General features: G+C 30.1%; 1 protein-coding gene across 3 annotated transcripts in view; it reads right to left on the bottom strand.

The window, feature by feature from the left end:
• LOC127728622 (coiled-coil and C2 domain-containing protein 1-like) overlaps nt 1-21,394 on the bottom strand; it is a 51,664-nt gene that overhangs the window by 11,285 nt on the left and 18,985 nt on the right. For 2 of the 3 annotated variants that reach the window (XM_052236162.1, XM_052236172.1), the window contains exons 9-26: nt 20,306-20,413; nt 19,552-19,700; nt 19,211-19,283; nt 17,774-17,962; nt 17,487-17,507; nt 15,820-15,962; nt 12,581-12,637; nt 11,416-11,544; nt 10,349-10,407; nt 9,867-9,983; nt 8,496-8,569; nt 7,869-7,924; nt 7,017-7,068; nt 5,145-5,244; nt 4,700-4,790; nt 3,725-3,865; nt 3,325-3,342; nt 569-597 (exon numbers count right to left, since the gene is read on the bottom strand). In XM_052236162.1, coding sequence (XP_052092122.1) covers nt 569-597; nt 3,325-3,342; nt 3,725-3,865; nt 4,700-4,790; nt 5,145-5,244; nt 7,017-7,068; nt 7,869-7,924; nt 8,496-8,569; nt 9,867-9,983; nt 10,349-10,407; nt 11,416-11,544; nt 12,581-12,637; nt 15,820-15,962; nt 17,487-17,507; nt 17,774-17,962; nt 19,211-19,283; nt 19,552-19,700; nt 20,306-20,413 — 1,606 coding nt within the window. The remainder of the gene's footprint in view (nt 1-568; nt 598-3,324; nt 3,343-3,724; nt 3,866-4,699; nt 4,791-5,144; nt 5,245-7,016; nt 7,069-7,868; nt 7,925-8,495; nt 8,570-9,866; nt 9,984-10,348; nt 10,408-11,415; nt 11,545-12,580; nt 12,638-15,819; nt 15,963-17,486; nt 17,508-17,773; nt 17,963-19,210; nt 19,284-19,551; nt 19,701-20,305; nt 20,414-21,394) is intronic. The other variant, XM_052236164.1, reaches the window with a different exon arrangement.

The raw sequence follows: 21,394 nt of genomic DNA, 5'->3' as shown, positions 1-21,394 counted from the left end.
ATGATATTTAGTTTTAGTCTCAAGAAAGATTTCAATACTGTAATAACTCTAATTGTTTGACACTAAAAAGGCCTACTTTTTCATAATTCTACAACTTATATGTGTCACAAAAGTGTCAAAATATTAGGTTTTGATAGTTCATAAACTTGAAAGAGCAGAAGTAGGATGTATTCAGTAACCAAAATGGACAAGTATGAAGGTTTATTGGAACAGCATGCACTTGTGATCATCTCCAATTTTTTTCATCTATGTTCAGTTAAACTACTGGGTGTTTAACCTTTTAAAATTTCATTAATATGTGCTATGGCAAAGACACAAAGTATTTTAACTTTTCTACAGTTGAATGCCTTGTCCGTCAGTTTTACATTGTCAAAAATATATAGTAGTAGCTCTTAGAGATGGACAGAGTCTAGTGGTTTCTAGACCTCCTTCCGCATTCGTCAAAAAATGGAAAAAATACCTCTCCTGAAACACAGTAGGGTTGATATCTAATGGGCGACTGAGTTCTATAAAAACTAATCAAACTATAGTTAGTATCGCATGAACTATATTATTTTCTAAGGCTTACCTTTTCGACACTGCTGGCTTTGCAGGTGCCTGAAAGATATTGTTTGTGATTTTAAGAAAAAAGATCTAAATGTTATTTAACTTCTCAAATATAATTTTGCACTTCTTTGTTTGATTGCTTTTTATCTGAAGAGTATCTCACTGACGGGCCAGTGACCATAATATAATTAATTGCAACATATTGTCTGTACCAGTATACATTATTACAATTGTCATCTTACAAATAAGGGCTATTCCAGAATTAAATGTATGGACAGGTGAACGTCTTTTTTTTCTGTAGACCCCATCAATTCAAATTAAAAATTTATTTCATTACTGTGTGAAATTTTGTTTTTAAACCTACTACCCCTATATTATCAATAATAGGTGCCTTCCAACCACCACCGCCTTTCCCACATTTTAAAATTAATTACGGAATTGCCACTATCTTGTTTTATGATTGTTTTATTAATTCTGTATCTTATAATATTGAACTACCCTCATTACCTAAACTAATGAAGAACAAACTGTTGACACAGAGATATATCTGGCTTGTATGTAATTTTGATAATATAACATAAATGTTGAAATTAAAATGGCAATACTTTTAACATGTGAACTGTGCAAACATTCAAAGTCAATGAACCATGATTGAAGTTGCAGGGTCAAATAATATCCAGAGAAATGTATATGCTTATACAACTGCATACCAAATACTATTGACTAATTTTAAGTGGCTCCCATTAAACTGACCTATACACAAACTTTAATAAGTAAACTATGCAAAAGTTTCAAAGACAATGAACCATGACTGAGGGGGAGGGGCCATATAATCTACATAGAAAAGAGACTTGAAAATGCTAATACAACTGCATATCAAATTTTATTGACTTACCATTTATAATAATAGTGGTTCATCTTAAACTGATTTAATCACAAACGTTAACATATAAACAATGCAAAAGACCATGACTGAGGGGTTGTAGCCAAATTATACCAATGGATATGAGATGTGAAAATGCTAATACAACTGCACACCAAATATCATTGACTTTCCATTAGTGATGCCCCTTAAACTTGCTGACTCACAAACGTAAACATGTAAACTAAGAAAAAGTTTCAAAATAAATATACAATGACTGAGTAGGCAGGGCCAAATAATCTTCGTCGATATTATATGTGCAACTTGCTAATACAACTGTATCCCAAATATCATTGACCTACCACTGGTGGTTTCCCTCAAAATGAGCAACTCATAAACCAAAACATTCTTGATGTTGCCAACGCTGCTTGGAACAGCATACACGAGTCTTGCCTTTGCAACTTTGTCAAGTAGAAACAAAAGTGAGGCAATATGAACAGTTATCATATTTCCTTATGAGATATAATTTATAAACTCATGTTTATAGAAATAAGAAGATGTGGTATGAGTGCCAATGAGACAACTCTCCATCCAAGTCACAATGTGTAAAAAGTAAACAATTATAGGTCAAAGTACTGTGGTTTCATTATTATTCGTTGGATACCAATTTTCTTGGATTTCGTGGGTACAGGTGAACCACGAAATTAAATGTTCAACGAATAACAAATTTTCCATAGGCTTGTATGCAGACTTCGTCAAAACCACGAAATTAAATATCAACGAACATGTAAGTTTTCCTTAATCCACGATAATTGGTACCCACAAAAATAAATGAATCCACAGTATAGCCTTCAACACGGAGCCTTGCCTCACACCGAACAGCAAGCTATAAAGGGCCCAAAATGACTAGTGTAAAACAATTCAAACAGGAAAACCAACATTCTAATCTATATAAAAAAACGAGAAAAGAGAGACACTTATGAACCACATCAACAAACGACAACCACTGAACAACAGGCTTCTGACTTAGGACAGGTGCAAACAAATGCAGCGGGTTTAAACGGTTTAACAGGCACCAAACTTCACCCTAACCTGGAACAGTAGTGTAACATACAACATAGAAAGACACACTATAAAATATCAATTGACATGGCTTAACTCTATCAAAAAGAAATATACACTTATTTTTCTAATTTTACAATTATGATGTGCGAATGTTAAGCATCACAGTATACAATGAAATCTTTCTAGTGAGTACTATACAAACTCATTCATTATCTGTTAATCCAATGAAAAAACTGTTTCAGATAAAATAAAGTTAGCTCATAAATTTTGATCTTTTGTTACTTCCTTTTGATCAACTGAGGTTAAGAAATCACAGAACTTGTAAATTATTGTATGTGCCTGTTCTAAGTCAAGAACAGTGGTAGTCTTTTTAAAAAAATAGTTTGTTTTGTCATTTTGGGAATTTTTGTGTTTATATCTGATCTTCTGTTGTCTCATCTTATATTCATTTATGACTAGTCTAGAGATAGGTACATTTAGGGTAAGTGATATGGTAAGGACACTTGAAGGCCATATGGTAACTTGTAGGTGTCTTTTTTAATGTTCCTCTTCTTTTACTGATACAATTATACAAATTGATATCTGAGATCAATCTTAGTTTTTCATAGGGTATGTGTTGCTCAATATTTTGTTTTTGTATGTATGTTGTCTGTTCATGTCCTGAACATGCATGAAATATTTGCCACTGGATATAAAGCAAAGAAGAATCAATCATTCATCTTTTGTCCATGGTGTTGTTGCTTCCTTTTATAGTGTTTGACTGACCCCTTCAGACCTTCTCACTTTTTTCAAAAGCCTATATCCTTTTATGTTATTAAAACTTATTGTGTTTTATAATACTGTAAACATACCATTCCTTTTTTGGTTTCCTAAAATAAATAAAATACAACAATTTGAAAATCTTTTTGCAGTCTTTCCTTTAGCATGATATATAGATACAAAAAAAACCAACATGTATACACAGAAATACGGAACACATAAAAAAATATATCTAAAAGAGAGTGAGTGGAAACATTTCTTTTGCCTAAATTCTCTACATAATAAAAAATATGTAGGATTAGTTACTAATATTTTTTTTCATGATCCTAGGAAAAATCATGCCTAAAGATATATAATTGCTTTAATCAACAAGTTTATGTTTGTAAGGTTATTTTTAAACAAGCAAATGATGATGAATATCAAAAAAATTTATGGAAATGATATGACTAGAATCAAATGAATCCAAACTGATAAAACTTAATGACTACTAACCTTTGGTCCTAATGCCCTGATAAACTGGTCTATCACTAACCACTTTTCCTTTGTTACCTCTACTTGTTTCCCTTTAAAGGGGTCTCGTATCCTAATCTTTACTTCTAATTTACCACCAACTTGTTTTCTACCTTCTGTCAACTAACAAATGAAAACAAATTGTAGATCATATATCTGTCATTAAGTAAAATGTTTTAACTGTTTTAACATGAAACATTAATTTGGATTATAAAAGAAAATAAAGAAATTCTAAATAAAGTATTCAATTTAATTTCATTTGTTTATACCAAAATATTAAAGTAATAATTCAACGTAATTAAAGGTATATGTATAATATATTATAAAATTAAAATGTTGACACATGTGTTATATAACGCCCAGGAAAAACGAAAATGTAGAATTATCAAATAATGCAAATAACATCATATGTATATATATTTTAATGTGTATTATCTTAATTTGCACCTAGATAAACTGAAGGTTCGGCTGAAAACAGATTCTCAAATTGTGAACTGAAATTAACAAAGTTAGAATATAAATTGATCTTTCAAGACAAAATTTTGTACTTAATTTAACATTTAGAAATTTTATACAACCTTTAGCAAAAAGGAAATAACAGCAAAACACATCTGAAAATCCCTATAACAGCTCAATACCAAATATAAAATTATTCTTTAATACAGAATCAGAGTAATATGTTATAACTACTTTTCAATTCCTCTGAACAGTTTGACAAATAGAAGGAGGAAATGCAAAGACTCAGAGTATATATGTAAAGTACAATTTAGTAAATATACTATTAACCACAGGTCATTCAGTATAAACTTTACTTAGTAATTGGAGAAATAAAGAATTCACTCAAATCAATATTGATATTATGTGCCTAAAAACTTTATTGGTAGACAATATACTAACTTTTCTGTAATGAAAGCTTTACAAAATTACTTTCTATCATGTCTATATGAGTTAACTTACATCATGACTATCATGTAATGTACATTCCGAGTCTAATCCTTGTAACTTTACATTTACTGTACCTAGTAACTTATCACTTTTTAAAAATCCTCTGAAATGAAAAATGTAATGCATTTGTAGATAAGATGGAAATCTGAATTTTAAGTAAAGAAATTACTAACAGTAGCTATATCTCTGTACATTACAGAACCCTATCAACAAATCTTCATTAAGGGCCTGCAGTTTCATTTAAAAAAAATTCACATCTTACCTAGTATGTTAATGTTATCCAGTGGCAGTTCAAAATTAACACAAATTCTCCAAGTCTATCATGTCTATCCATTAAGAAACTAGCAATTTATGTTAAGGAAAAAAGAATTTATTGCACATTTTCTTATTTTATTCCCCAAACAAATGTTAGTAATAAATCAGAGAACTATTTACTATATAAGTAATTATAATTTACCTTTTATAAAACACCTCTAATTTGACAGTTTTTCTTTCAATAATACGAGCAAATGCTCTCGACTTTCTAGCAATTTCCAATTTAAATGGCTGATTATGTTCTGAAACAAAGAATACATATCCCATTCTTAATCAAAATATACTTGTTTATATATAAGTAAACATTAAAGAATTCATATCTATTATTTTATTATTTTTATCAAACTGATTATTAATTTTTAACATGAATGTTCATTATCATATTAGCTGTCATTTGGTTTTTTTTCATATATTCTAAAATCCATCATCATGGCTAAGATGATTTTATAACAATATAAAAAATCTAATTTTTCAAAAACTTATTCTTTTTCATAGTGTAGTATAAATTTACAATCTATTAGATACAAAATGTTATTTGATGTTACCCTGTCTTTCATTGACAGTTTAAACAGTTATATTCAATTAACATCTTCAGAATCTATGGAATTTTTGTTGTTTGTACACAAAAATTACATCACTCCATTACCTGAATTTAATTAATGAGAGAGTATCATCACTCACCAAATTTCACATTTTGGTCAATATTACTGAATATATTGCTCTGAATACTTTATGATTCTAAAATACAAAATATTGGAAAAAAATGGATGTCAGAAGACAAAAACGATAATAAAAATTCATAAGGGTTCCACGGAACCCAGTGTCTCGCCTACTTTTTCTGTTAATTGCAGGCTCAACAAAAATGAGGAATTAAATCAATAAAAATATTCCTCTTGATACTATCTTTTGATTGAAAGAAGCTTCTGTCCAAGTTTGGTAAAAATCCAGGATAGTTTATGAATCTAATAAATGTTTAAAAACTTAAACTGCAGACTGAATGTAATGTTAACTGGAAGAAAACAAAATTTCCTTCTAGATACTAGCATTTGATCATAAACAAGCTTCTGTCCAAGTTTGGTACAAATCCAAAATAGTATAAGAAAGTTATTAAAATTTTAACTACTGTGGATTCATTAATATTCGTTGGATACCAATTTTCGTGGATTTCGTGGGCACAGGAAAACCACGAATTTAAGTGTTCAACGAATTGCAAATTTGCTGTATGATTATATGCAAACTTCTGGGAAACCACGAAATCAAATATCCACGAATATGCAAGTTTTCCTCAATCCACGAAAATTGGTACCCACGAAAATAAATGAATCCACAGTACTTTAACCACAGAGTGAATATGTTGTTTCCTGGCAGAAAATCTAAGTCCACTTAAAAGTAAAATACGGAAAAAATGGATTTATTTTTTTACAAAATTTCCTTCTAGATACTATCTTATGATCATAAACAAGCTTCTGTCCAAGTTTGGTACAAATCCAAAATAGTATAAGAAAGTTATTAAAATTTTAAAAACTTTAACCACAGAGTGAATGTGTTGTTTCCTGGCAGAAAATCTAAGTCCATTTAAAAGTAAAATAAGGAAAAAATGGATTTAATTTTTTACAAAATTTACTTCTAGATACTATCTTATGATCATAAACAAGCTTCTGTCCAAGTTTGGTACAAACCCAGTATAGTTTAAGAAAGTTATTAAAATTTTAAAAACTTTAACCACAGAGTGAATGTAACATTTCCCGGCAGAAAAACTAAGTCCATTTATAAGTAATATACGGAAAAAATGGAATTTTATTTTTACAAAATTTACTTCTGGATACTATCTTATGATCATAAACAAGCTTCTGTCCAAGTTTGGTACAAATCCAGGATAGTTTAAGAAAGTTATTAAAATTTCAAAAACTTTAACCACAGAGTGAATATTTGTGGACGCCGACGCCGACGGAATGTAGGATCGCTATGTCTCGCTTTTTCGACTAAAGTCGAAGGCTCGACAAAAATGCATTACCTGGATTGGTTGTACTTTTCACTGTTTCTGATGTGCCAACTTGAGGATCTTCCTACAATTTATTGTTTTTGTTAATATATAAAATGTTGGGTACATATACATACTAAAAATCAGAAGTACTCACTTTGCTAAATTATAACATGAATTCAATGGTTCATGGGGCTATCATATTACAAAAAAAAATATCACAATAAACTAATGGTGGCCATCTTTGTTGTCAATCATTGTATTCAGATATTATTTAAACAACTTAAGTTTAAATATGTAATGGTAGTTTCTTTGGCTAAAACATGGTATGTTCTTCCATACAAGATACCAAAACCTCATTTACTTTTATATTTTTTAATTTTCACCAAGTAACTCGATACAAATAAGGTTACAAGATTATCTTTTATCAAGAATTTTACAACAACCATGCAGGTAACATATGATTATAAAATCATCCAGTTGATTTGATAGAATATCAGACTTCTAAATTTTCAATTCAATTCTAAATACTGCTGGTCATCTTTTCAGCTTTAACTCTGGTAGTCAACAAAGATAATTCTGATCCTAAATAATTGTATGATTTTTCAGACATACTTTTCCAAGTAAATTATTGCATTAATTTCAAGAACATACATTTTTTCAGGTATTAATGTTTGAAAAAATACTGCAATTTATCTTTTTTTTTTAGATTTCTTTCTTGTTCCAATGGTGAATTCTATTTTCAAAGTTCCCTAAGAGAACATTTTATTTATTCAGTATTATTTCTGCTCAAAAGGCTGCAACAAAAGTAGCATTCTGCAAGATATTTAATTCTGCTTAATTCATTATATAATGTAAACATGAATATTTCTACTTATTACTCACCTGTGGATACGGAAATTCAAATTTAACATAAGTGTCTAAATCTTTCTCTGAATACCCTGAAAATAGTGTAGATAAAAAACTTACTAACATATTATCTAAAAATGTCATTCAGAGCTTTCTAGTTTGGTAATTGTTAAAAACACCATGGTGACTTTTATCAGGGACTAATACATTTAAAATTAAGTCCCAGCTTTTATATGTCTATTCTTGTTGGATTTGTGTTGTTGGATTACTGTCTTATTGATTAACTTTTACTCCAACATGTCCTTTCACTTACTTTTATTACCTTTTTACTGAGTGTATAATCATCCAAAAAAATATACTAGAAAACAGACACATCAGTACAGGGTTACTGTGGAATGAAATATAACGATAAAACCCATTAGAGAATTTTTATTAATAATTTTACAAATTGAGTACATATAAACATGATGCTTACCACATGTGTAAAATTTCATTTTATTCCAAAAAAAAAGACCTAAACTTATTTTTGTAAAAGGAAAAAATATTTTTCCTATTTCAAGATAGATTATATATGATGCTATATGTCTGTTAAAATGTTATTCTCATAAAAGGAATCTGGAGGAGGTAAACACACAGGTACAAGAAAATAAATTGTATATTTACCTGAAGGTACATTATACTGTAAACCTCTGACTATTGTAATTTCTAAATCATTTTCTCCTAAATCTGTATTGCACCTGGAAACAAATTATACTAAATTTTAGGATTGCTAGTTGACAGCCTGTTGTTGTATTTAAAGATTTACTGCTTAAGCTAATTTCAAACTAAACTGGTTTCTACTTAAGGGAATATGCCACTTAAATCCAACATTGAGATTTTCATCATATTATATTCCTGTTATCAGAGAAGTACGGTAAAAAGGGTGACATAATAACATAGCTGTTCAGTTTTAGATATTTTCACAGAAAAAAAAATGTGGAATGTGTCCATGGGACACAGATGATGCCCCCGCTTGCATATCATATAAAATTATAAACGGACATAACTAAAGAACGGTAAAAGTGACCCTACTTAAATTTTGAACTTGATCTGAGTTTTGTGGTAATAAGTATTGTGTATAAGTTTCATATCATTTGGTTGAGGCAAACTTAAGTTAGAGAACTGAAACGAAAAATTCAGCAATTTTTTCATTTGTAAAGGGGCATAACGCTAGAACGGTTAATGTGACACCACCATAATTCAAACTTGATCTGTATTTTGTGGTAATAAGCATTGTGTATAAGTTTCATAGCATTTGGTTGAGGCAAACTAAAGTTAGAGAACGGAAACGAAAAATTCAGCAATTTTTTTCCTTTGTAAAGGAGCATAACACTAGAACGATTCAAGTGACACCACCAAAATTCAAACTTGATCTGTATTTTGTGGTAATAAGCATTGTGTATAAGTTTCATAGCATTTGGTTGAGGCAAACTAAAGTTAGAGAACGGAAACAAACTTTGGGACGTACAGACGGACAAGGGAAAAACTTATACGGCGGGAGCATAAAAACGGGTCATTCATTGTGAAAAATCATTTTTTCAATTCAAACTATGCCAAAAATAAAATGCTAGTTTTAACCTGAAACTGATCAGAATGCAAAGACAATCACAATGGTTCATTATTTTTCAATACTGTATCACCCTACTCAGACACAATATTCTGACTTTGAGTCAACCTGTCTTTGTGTTCTCTCTTAAATGCTGCTTAGCAGAGAATTGGCAAAGACCAATTTCAAAGTCTTTTGTTTGCCCCAGATGGGGATGGAACTCATGACCTTCCACACTTGAAGTGGGCAAGCTACTGAGGCTGTTACATGTAAAACTGAAGACCACGCTATAAATATCAAAGTTAAAACAATATTATACATAACACAAGACTGAAATATTCTTCAAATCAGTCAAATTCCTAATATCAAGTACCATTTTTTAAAAATATTTCATTACATTCAAATTATCACTGAAATTCTAATTTATCAAAGTTTTCATTTACACTTACTTCACTAATGAGAAAGTTCTATTTTCATAATGAAACTTTGGTACAGGATCATTGTGTCTGAAAGCATTCTTTAATGATTCTAAATCTTTCCTACAACCTTTTTCCATCTTCTCAAACCTGTTGATTAAGAAATAATATATTAGAAATTTTAAATAAATAAATACTGAAGTAATATAAAAAGTAACAAGATGCCTTACTCTGATTTTGCTTTGAACAATATTTTCTTGTAATAAACAAATATAGTTTTACAATTTAGTTTGAAAGAAATTAACATGCACATGAATAAGGTTAAATTTGCTACATGAGTGTAAACATATTTCATTAATGAATTTGTTATGTATAACTACCAGAATAATCAAATACAAAATATACAAGTAACGGTAATTTAAAAATGGGATTTTACTACATATATTGAATATTCTGAAAAATTCTGAAAATGTATATGCATTAAATGTATGAAGCACAAAATTGGATAAACATACTTAGCAGATGAAACAACATCTCCAATTTTTGTGAAGTTCTGCTGATTTGTAGCACAGGTCTGAAAATTAAAAGAAATACAGTATAACTTAATGTCTGATTTACTAATGTAATAAAAGAACAGATTTCCAAGGTTGCTGACATATTTTATCTGTCCAAGTGCAATAACTTTAACATTTTTGTTGGTTCTTCAAAACTCTTTTATAAAAATCTGAAAAAAATGTAGATGTGATAGTGCTACAATGTAATTTTCCAATTAATTTCTATTTCAAAGAGACTCCCATAAAAATAGTTAATCAGCACTGATTATTGATCATGTCAAAAAAATTGCTTAGATAAACCTTTTATATAAAAATATAAATTGGACAAGAAATGTAGGCATGAGAGCACTTACTGCAGTCAAAATATTTGATTGGCACTGATTTTTTAACTCCACTGATGTAAACCTTTGATATAAATTTCATAAAATTTCTTACAGTTCAAATTTCCATAGAAATTACATTTTGAAGGGACATAACTTCCTTCAAAATAGTTGATCAGAAGTGATTTTTTCTGAACTAGGGGGTGTTTAAGAACCTTGATTACCCATGAGGGTCTCACACTGTCAGTAACTGTATCTGTATTTGCCTGAGACACTGCTGAAAGAAACGATTGGTGTATCTATTTCATAAAAAAATTACAAGAAGGTGTAAAAGTGCTTACAAGACCAGACAGATGGACATATGTACCAACACCTAATGTTTGTTTGTTCCCTGTCCAATGTTGTGGCAGCGGACAAAAATTGAATATTAACAGTAATATTATTTAATAGTAATATAATTGGATTCATATCAGATCACTACTTAAAGCAAATTTGAAAAACCTCTGTAAGTCCTTTAACCAACTTTTTTCCAAAATCATCACCAGAAAAAATATATCAAAGTTAGTGTTTTTGTTCTTCAAGGAATTTTCAGTCATACACTTATTTGTTTCAGTGTTTTTTAAAAGCTCCAGCAGAAAGTATTTGAAATAAAATTTGCATAATAAATCTTCAGTTAATGTATTTGTACACTGTATACATAAATCATACCCTGATTTGTTGTATGAGGTCCTGTTCCAGTTTCTGAAAGACTTCAGTTCTATCACCACTGAGTTCACAGTCCTCCCTGCTAACAGATACAGTTGATGTCTCATGATCGTCAACCATTGAGGGAGGAATCTACAAAGATATCCCATCATTTATTGTAAAATTTTGCAGGTGAAGTCTCGTTGAAATTTGTTTTTTTTTGTTTGTCTTTTTAATTTTATTTCAAATATATTTTCTTAACTTTATGTCAGATATTTTTACCTTTTACATTAAAAAAATACAACTTTCAGTTATAAAAGGTTAACAAAAGGACTTTAAATTTCTGGTTTTGCACCAATAAATAAATTTTGAATGTTATGATAAAGAAGAGTAATCTTTAAACTTTAGTAATGACATCTATATTATCAGTGTAATTGTGTGAAATACTTTTAGTGCATCTGATTAAAGTTAAGGGTTCAAATGGAAATTTTTATTCTGGAAATAACCAGTCTGTAAAAACTCTGTATTCTAGTTACATAACTATCAACATCTCAAATAATAATATTGATGAATACAAAGTAATTTTAAATGTGCATAAGAAAGAGATTACCACAATTATATCATAATCTAAATATTCCTAAAAAATTTGAACTAATACTAATTTACAATTAGTGGCCACTTCCTTTATTATTTAGTATGAATCACATTTTTTCAGTATTTTTTTCTTATAAAAAACAATAGTTCACAAAATTTCAGGTGCTCCTCTCCATATCTTGTTAAATATAAGCAGGATCTACAACTGAGAAATTACAAATACAATAATGCAAACGTACAAACAAATCGTAAATAAACTAAAACTTAATTGTCCTTTAATATTTAACTTATGTATCCCTACCCCTACCCCCTCACATCCCTTGTCCAATTGTTATCTGTATCTTACTTTGCTTTTAATAACTACAATCCCATTAGGAGACGGATTTATATAAGAGCACTTTCCCAGTAGGAGACAGATTTATATAAGAGCACTGCTCTTGTTTCCTAATCCCAATTATTGAATCACCTGTATATTTTGTATTTATGTCTTTACCCTTGTAGCTTTATATATAACGATTTCTTTAATAAAATATGTTTACACTAATGTCATAACACATAATACCAGATTAACTGAACTCAATCATTACATAATTACCTGAGACATGTCAACAGGAAGTCCTGATTCTGCTGCTATAATCATTGGTTCAAAACCCTGAAAATTATTCATCAGTGTAAAATACTTTACAAAGCCTAAAACAATTATGAATTAACATAAAAAAACACTTTATTTCAACTAGTTCTCTTACAAACTAAATTTTTTTTCAACTCAACTGTTGTATAATATGAGCATAAATTTGGATTTTATATGACTACCACATTTTTTGAAGAAATAACTATTCTGCTATGTCTTCTCGTTACAATCTGGTATCTATCATTAAACAGGCTATTATTTGAACTTGGAATTATTTTTAATTATGGAATTTGCATTATTTCTTGTGCTTGAAATTTTTAATGAATTCCATGTTTATTCTGTATTATAATGTTCTGTGCTGCGCACAACACTTACTATTACATAGAAGATAGCACATTTTCAATAGAATGTACTGTGCCGCGCACAACACTATCTATACAAAATACATTGTGTTGAAAGTGTTATGCACCGCTCAAAACATAATAATACTTAATAAACATGGAATTTGTCAAAAATTTCAAACACATGAAATTATGCAAATTCCATAATTAAAAATAATTCCAAGTTCAAATAATAGCCTGTTATTAATAATTCTAAATAAGAACAGAAACAGTCATCTGGCAGATTAAAATTTTAGTTAATAAAGCATCTGAATAAATTTATTTTACTTCTGTCTTCATTAAATCATTTCATTATAACTTGAAAAAATTAATGTATCCATCACAAGTAAATATTTCAAACACAAATACAAATATAAGATATTTATTCAGAACAAAAAGTATAAAAATTTCTTTTAACTTTAGTATGCAATCTAAAAGTCAGTATTATATAAACAATAAATGTATCTTATAAGTTTTTTTTAATATAACTAGGAAAATCTCTTGGACATAACTTATAAAAGATTTGAATTCTTTAGCTATATCTGCACTTCTTTTTCTTCATTACCTCAGTAAATGCTATGTAAGCTAATGAAAATCAGCATTTATCTAATTGTAGCTGGTCCATTACCTTTAGAAACCATAATTTCATTTCAACTAATCAACAGAACTTATAATATTTAATGTTGATCATGCTATATTGTAACCATATATTAGTAAAAAAGAAGAGCAAAAGCCTTCAAAGACACATATCATCAAGTTTATGTTAGGCAAATAAGTTCATCTTCCTTAAAATACCATCAAAATTGAAAAGATTTAAAAGTTAAAGGAAAAATAAAAATCTTCCATCTAAGACATAAAAATGATAGAAAACCTAAGCTATTCTGATTTCTTCTTGGCTTACTTCAGATAAAAATTCATAAGGGGTTCCGCAGAACCCTGTGTCTCGCCTGTGATTGCTGCTGTCAGTGTAAAAGTGTAATGTTGACTTAAAAAGTGAGTCCATTTATCAGTAAAATACAGAATAAAAAAAAATCAAACTTTTTCTTTAGATGCTATTTTTCGGTCTTGAAGATAAGCTTCTGTACAAGTTTAATAACAATCCATGAAGGTTTACAAATTTATCATGTAACATTTTTTTTTATCCCAGACTGCCTTTAAATGTTAACTGTAAAAAAGTCCATCTGTCAGAAAAATACTAAAAATGATTCTTAATCATTAAAAAGCTTTTGCCAAAGTTTCTAAAACTCTATGAAGGTTTGACAAAGTAATTGATGTGTAACAAAAACTTTAACCCCAGACTGTATCTACTTGTTTACTGTAAAAAAAACTAAGTCCACTTATCAGTAAAATACTGAAAAAGGAAAATAAATATTTCCAAAATTTTGCTCTGGATACTATATTTTGGTCATAAACAAGCTTCTGTCCAAATTTCATAAATAATCATGAAGTTTTGACAAAGTTATTTATGACTAAAAACTTTTAACTTCAGACTGAGCCTGAGTGTTAACTGTAAAAAAACTAAGTCCATTTATCAGTAAAATACGGAAAAATGAAAATAAATATTTGCAAAATTTTGCTCTGAATACTGTCTATTGGTCATAAACAAGCTTCTGTCCAAATTTTATAAAATTCAATGAAGGTTTGACAAAGTTATTGATGACTGAAAAAGTTTTACCTCAGACAAAATCTGAAGTTAACTGTAAAAAAAACTAAGTCCATTTATTAGTAAAATACAGAAAAATGAAAATAAATGTTTTCAAAATTTTGCCCTGGATACTGTATTTTGGTCATAAACAAGCTTTTGTCCCAATTTCATAAAATTCCATGTATGTTTGATAAAGTTATTGATGTCCAAAAAAACTTTAACCACAGACTGAACCTAAATGTTGACGCTGCAGACTCTGATGACAGAATCTAGGATCGCTATGTCTCGCTTTCGCAAAATAAATTTCGCAAGCTCAACAATAAACTATTGACATAGACTTAGATTTCACCTTTATGTAATTTCAATAGTATAATGCAAATGTTGAAAATAAAATGGTAATACTTTAACATGTTAATTGTGCAAAACATTCAGAGTCAATGAACCATGACTGAAGACGCAGGGCCAAATAATCTCCACAGAAATAACAAATGCCAATACTAATTTACAACTGCATACCAACTACCATTGACTTATCATAAGTGGTTCCCATCAAACTTACCTAAACACACACTTTAACATTTAAAATATGCAAAAGTTTCAAATTCAATGAACTATGATAATGGGGGAAGGGCCATATAATCTCCGTGGAAATGAGACGTGCAAATGCTTATACAACTGCATTCCAAATATCACTGACTTATCATTAGTGATTTATCTTAAACTGACCAAATCAAAAACTTTAACATGTTAACTATGTAAAAGTTGACCATAGTCAACAGACCATGACTGAGGGGTCAGGGCCAATTTCTCTCCATGAAAACGAGACATGCCATATCTACTATAACTGCATAACAAATATCATTGACCTACCAATAGTAGTTTCCCTATAAACTGACCTAATCACAAACTTAAATATGTAAACTAAGCATAAGTTTCAGTCAAAAGACCATGACTGAGGGGGTGGGTCAAGTATTCTCCATGCAAACGAGAAAGGCCTATGCTTATACAACTGCAGAACAAATATAATAGACCTACTACCAGTGGATCCCTTCAAACTGATTTATTTACAAACTAATTCATTGTTGTCGTTGATGCCGTGGCCAGAAAAATTATGGAATAACTCAGATGTTCTGATATATTTCTTGTCTATCTTCAGATAAAAATTAATGATAGGTTACCTTAGCTATTCTGATATATTTCTTTGCTAGCTCTAGATCATTATTTTTCTTGGCCTGCAATGCAGCTGTCCTGTATTCATTCATTCTCTCTGTCAGGAAATGTGATGTTTGCTCAGCTCTTGAGGAAGGACTTCTTTTAAATGCTAAATAGTTGATGTAAATACTTGTAAACATAATCAATTAAATTTTGATAAAAATCATTTAACACGATTGCTTTCTTTTGCACGAAAAAGTAATCATTAAACTACTATACAAAGTTAACATATGTTTAGTTATTTTAACACTAAAATTTTATTTCAACTGTATTTTGTAATAAATACTTGCATGAGCTACCTTTAAACAAATGCAGAGGTCTGCAACCAATTAAAAAGGGTCAGATATATTCCTTATCAAACAGACACACAAATCATAATCTTACATTTTTCTTAATTTTTATTAAACACTTTTTTTTCATTTCATATCAAAATTTAAATTATTTTTCAATGTATGCCTGTTCTGTAAATATCACAGATTGATTGATTATTGTCTGCATAACGTCCAGCTGCAAACATTACATGCATATTCAGGACGATTGAAAATGTAAAACATAGAAGACGTTATTTTACTTTGTGACTTATCCTTAATATATTTAAGCAAATATTTTTGTTTTCTAAACTAAAACAAATTTGAAACATGATATTTCATGAAAGTGATGACACAATTATATGAATCAAGATGTTACATCTTTAAACATTTGTAAAGTCTATAGAAAAATAACATGCCAATTCATTCCTCCCTTAACTTTCTAGCATTGACCAACAAGACTGTCAAACAGGTAAATGATATTCCTGTATATCAATGATTTTAGGCCATACATGTTAAATTAATTACTGCTAATTCCCTGTATTGTTTTGAACAGGAACATTTTTTTATTTAAATATGACAGTCTCATTAATACAAAAGCTAACTGCAATGGGGAAATGCAATTTTAAAGAATCAAATATTGAAAAATGTGCATTCTTAAACTCTAAATCAACTTATTATCACAGACATATTTTAGCCCTTTCTTCCAGATTTCACAGCAATTTATTTCTTCAATTTAAAAATAATGCCCCCACCGCTACAGTGGGGGCATAAAAAACTTTGCTGATGTATTAAAATAAGGGGAGACCAAAGTTTAACATATTCCTGACAATTTATAGCTGCGTTATTTTTGACTTGCAAAAGTCGCATAAATATATTGCTCGTGAAAACAAGTTGTTTTATAGTACACTTTATTCAAATTTGTTTGCCATTACAGAACATAACAGATGTTTCTAAAAGATTTAAATATCACAAGGGAACATACTGGATACAGCAGTGCAGACATGATTGCTGTATGTTGTAAATATGGTTCAGTGTCACAAGATTGGGGGTAAAACATTACAGAATCAAAAATAGGAATTTAGTTTATGCATGCTTGCAAGGAAAGTAAAGCTTGGTTAACTGGCATTCATTTTGTGTCTTTTCCTTCTGAGAAAAAACTTTATAATTTGTGAAGGCAATGAAAAGGACATTCAAGCTATTTAAAAAGCCAATGATACCACATTTTACTGGCCTTTAAACCAAAAGATGCAAGAAATTGTACCAATCTTAGTGATATCTGAAATCTCTTAAAAAAATAGTTTTAGAGGCATTAATCATCATACCTTCATCCTCCTCCCTGGTCACTGTAATTTTATATTATATATACTTGACAAAACAAGAACACAACTAAAGTAAAATGGTCAGTATTTTTCTTTCTTCAAGGTTGTCTGCTTTCAAAATAATTCTGGTGTACCTTGTATTGATTTAAATTTGATGGAACTAATTAACATGGTTTTAGAAAAAATGTTCCTCTTGATTCTATTTTTAAATATAACAATGAAACTCTGTATAACTGGAATTAACATTTACAAATAACCTTCTTTTTTTCATTGAGCATAATAAAACATACATGGTTTAGCTTTCTGAGATGTACTACTTGGACTCTTTTGGGGTGTGGTTTCCTGTTGAACTGGTACAGCTTGTCTGTGAGGAGTAGTTACTGCAGGTTGAGGCTGCTGTGGAACAGTCTTCTGTGGTGAAGAACTTGCTGCTGAGGCTGATTTTGCTGGTGACGACTCTGTAGGAAAGGGGGCATAACCTAAAAGTAAAAATAATAAACAAAATGAAAAATAAACACAAGGTATTAACCATTACAAAAACAATATAATTTCACAAGAGTGCACATACTGAAATGTCTCCCCTGCTTTACAGATCATTTATTTTAGGTTGAAAGTCTTACAGATAAAGGTTTTACTAAAAGTATCACATAAACAGTTTTAAGATCCATGACAATGAGGTCAAGGTCTGTTAAATCCTGTCAGACAGACATGTACACCTTACCATTATTCCATACACCAAATAAAGTTGACCTATTGATTATGGTAATTGAAAATAGACCGAAACAACAAAATTTAAAATTGAACAATGAACCATGAAAATGAGTTCAAGGTTCAATGAAACCTGCTAGACTGACATGTACTCCTTGCAATCATTCCATACACCACATATAGTTGACCAACTGCTTATAATATCTGACCTAATCGTGTAACTTTAACCTTGATCACTGATCCATGAAATGAGGTTGCGGTCAGGTAAACCCTGTCTGACGGACATGTAGCATGGCAAGGAACCCATATACAAAATAAAGTTATTCTATTCCTCATAATAAGTGAGAAATTCACATGAAAAAAAAAAACAATAATTTTTTTCAAGCAGTCGCTGAACCAAGATAATGAGGTCAAGGACAATGGACATATGATAAACAGAAACTTCGTAACATAAGGTATCTGAATACAAGGTATGAAGCATCAAGGTCTTCTACCTTCTGAAATATAAAGCTTTATACAAATCATTTACATTGCTGCCACCGCCAGATAGTAATTCCTATGCCTCCCATACCTCAACTTTCATCGCAGCCTAGACAAAAACTTACACCCAGAAATTTAAAGGCTCCAAAGAACATGAATAGCTAAACCAGAAATAATTTTTTTTTTACACTGATTGAAAAGGCTATACTGGTAATCAAACTATTTATAAGGTTTAAGAGTTGAACAATTTCCCAAATAATCAGTACTATTTGATTTAAGTGGTGTAAAAACTGGCCCCATTCTTTAGGAGAATAAGACTTTTTATGAAATTTACAAAAGATGAAGCACTTCAGATCCAAATAAAAATTATGTTTTGAGTCCATTGCCTTAAAAAAACCTACAAAACTAAATTTAATTTTCAAAAAACTTGGAAGAAGCAGAAAGGCCATGGCACCTTTAAAATTTTTAACAAAAATAACCTGCCATTAACAAAAATAGCTTGCCACTGTAGAATCAAATGATAATGAATTCTTACAAACCTGGTGGGCATGGTAATTCTTCTAAATTAAATGGCTTCCCTGTTTTACTTGCTTTTATGGAATCTTGGTATTGCTACAAACAAAGATATATATATATTGCTTTAAAACCACCATTTTATAACAGTTATCTCTTTCTAACATGTTCATATCTGTATTTTTAAGATCATGATGAATAGAACTTATTTAAAAAAAATTTACTCTAAAAAATTGCTTATTAATTGCAGTTACTTAATTCTAAAATCCCATGTGTGTTACAAATAAATATGTTACGTTTAAATTATTTGTTCAAAGGTTTGGATTGTTCATAACTTAATAAATTAGAGGCATAACATAACAATTACCTTAACAATTCTACCATGTCTCCTTGCTTTAGATCCCTCTCCAGCAGCCTTGGCTTCTGCCTCGGCTGATTTATATTTCTCAAGTCTTTGTTCTAATGCCTCCATTATTGTTTTAGGTGGTTCTGGTGCTTTAAATACTTTCCTTGATTCTATAAAATAATCAAGATTGTTATCTTTTATATATCAAGTTGAAAAGTAAAATGACAAACAGATTAAAATGTCTGTTAGATATTTGTTCGTACATTTCTTTTGCAACCATTTTCACCATATTTTATATCTTTTTTCAAAAACTGATATGATGTGGTGTATTTCAGCTTTTCATTCTAAATATTTTTAAGGAAACTGTTTGAAATGTATCTGGCATTTATGTAACTTACATAACTGTATGAAATCATATGTTTTTGGTAAAAAGTCTTACAATATATATTATTTGAATTTCTGAGAAAAAAATTCTTGCAATTTGTATCTGATGATTTTGTCCCTGAAAAACACTTACATTGTTAAATAACTAATTATCTTAGTTGTCTGTCTTTAGTAATATTTTTCTACATAGCTTTACACCTTAAAACACAAATGAAGACAAAACATGCATCTGGCATACAAAATTTTAATCCTGGTATCTATGATTAGTTTAATTAATACAATTCTCCCTTATTATACTGCCCCTCACTCTCTACCACATATTTTTCAATGAATTGACTACCAAGTGATAAAGATTCCATATGAAAATTTGTTAATTCAATTATGTTTCTACCTTCAGCCGATGGAGCAGGTGTATTCTCTTCCTCACCAGCTCCCTGATGTGTTGATTGTTCTGTTCTCGATGCTGTCTGCACAGGTGGCACTGCTTTACTTGTACTTCCTACAAAAATAACCACATTTCACCAAAAATAACCTTAAATTACCAACAATTTTGTTGCAAATGTACATAAATAGAAAATAATTTTAGACTGTGAAGAACTATTTATTAGATATCATATATTTATTTTAAAAACAAATGTAAACAGATTAATGAATGATCTTAAAAATATTGAAGTTCAGTCAGTCATAAAAGTTTGAAATTTGTCTACTTTTATAAACCTTTGCACTTCACATTTGTTATGAGGTCTAGATCTATATACTACCCTTAATACTTCATAAGACAAGATACTAACCAGATGATGGGGGAGAAGGTGGCATCTTAGAAAAAATAATAAGCTGTCCTGATTTAAGTGTACTTAAGTGGCATCTTGGATAAGTTAATGAGCTGACCTGACACGAATGTACTTATAGGAGGTGGCATCTTCGATAAGTTAATGAGTTGCCCTGATTTCAGATTAAGTACTAGGTGATGGAGGAGGACATGTCATCATAGACAAGTCTTGCCTTTCCTGATTTCAGGTTACTTAGCAGGTGATGGAGAAGGTGGCATCAAAGATAAGTATTTGGCCTGTCCTGATTTCAGATTACTTACCAGGTGAAGAAGGAAAAGGTGGCATCATAGACAAGTCTATTGCCTGTCCTGATTTCAGGTTACTTACCAGATGATGAAGGTGGCATCTTAGATAAGTATTTGGCCTGTCCTGATTTCAGATTACTTACCAGGTGAAGAAGGAGAAGGTGGTATCATAGACAAGTCTAATGCCTGTCTTGATTTCAGGTTACTTACCAGGTAATGGAGAAGGTGGCATCTAAGATAAGTATTTGGCCTGTCCTGATTTCAGGTTACTTACAAGATGATGGAGAAGGTGCCATCTTAGATAAGTATTTGGCCTGTCCTGATTTCAGATCATTTACCATGTGAAGAAGGAGAAGGTGGCATCATAACCAAGTCTATTGCCTGTCCTGATTTCAGGTTACTTAC

Source organism: Mytilus californianus, unplaced genomic scaffold (assembly GCF_021869535.1).
Source record: "Mytilus californianus isolate M0D057914Y unplaced genomic scaffold, xbMytCali1.0.p SCAF_1, whole genome shotgun sequence".
In the NCBI taxonomy this organism is placed as follows: Eukaryota; Metazoa; Mollusca; class Bivalvia; order Mytilida; family Mytilidae; genus Mytilus; species Mytilus californianus.
The sequence above is the reverse complement of the archived record's forward strand: the minus strand, read 5'-3'. Positions and strand labels throughout refer to the sequence as shown.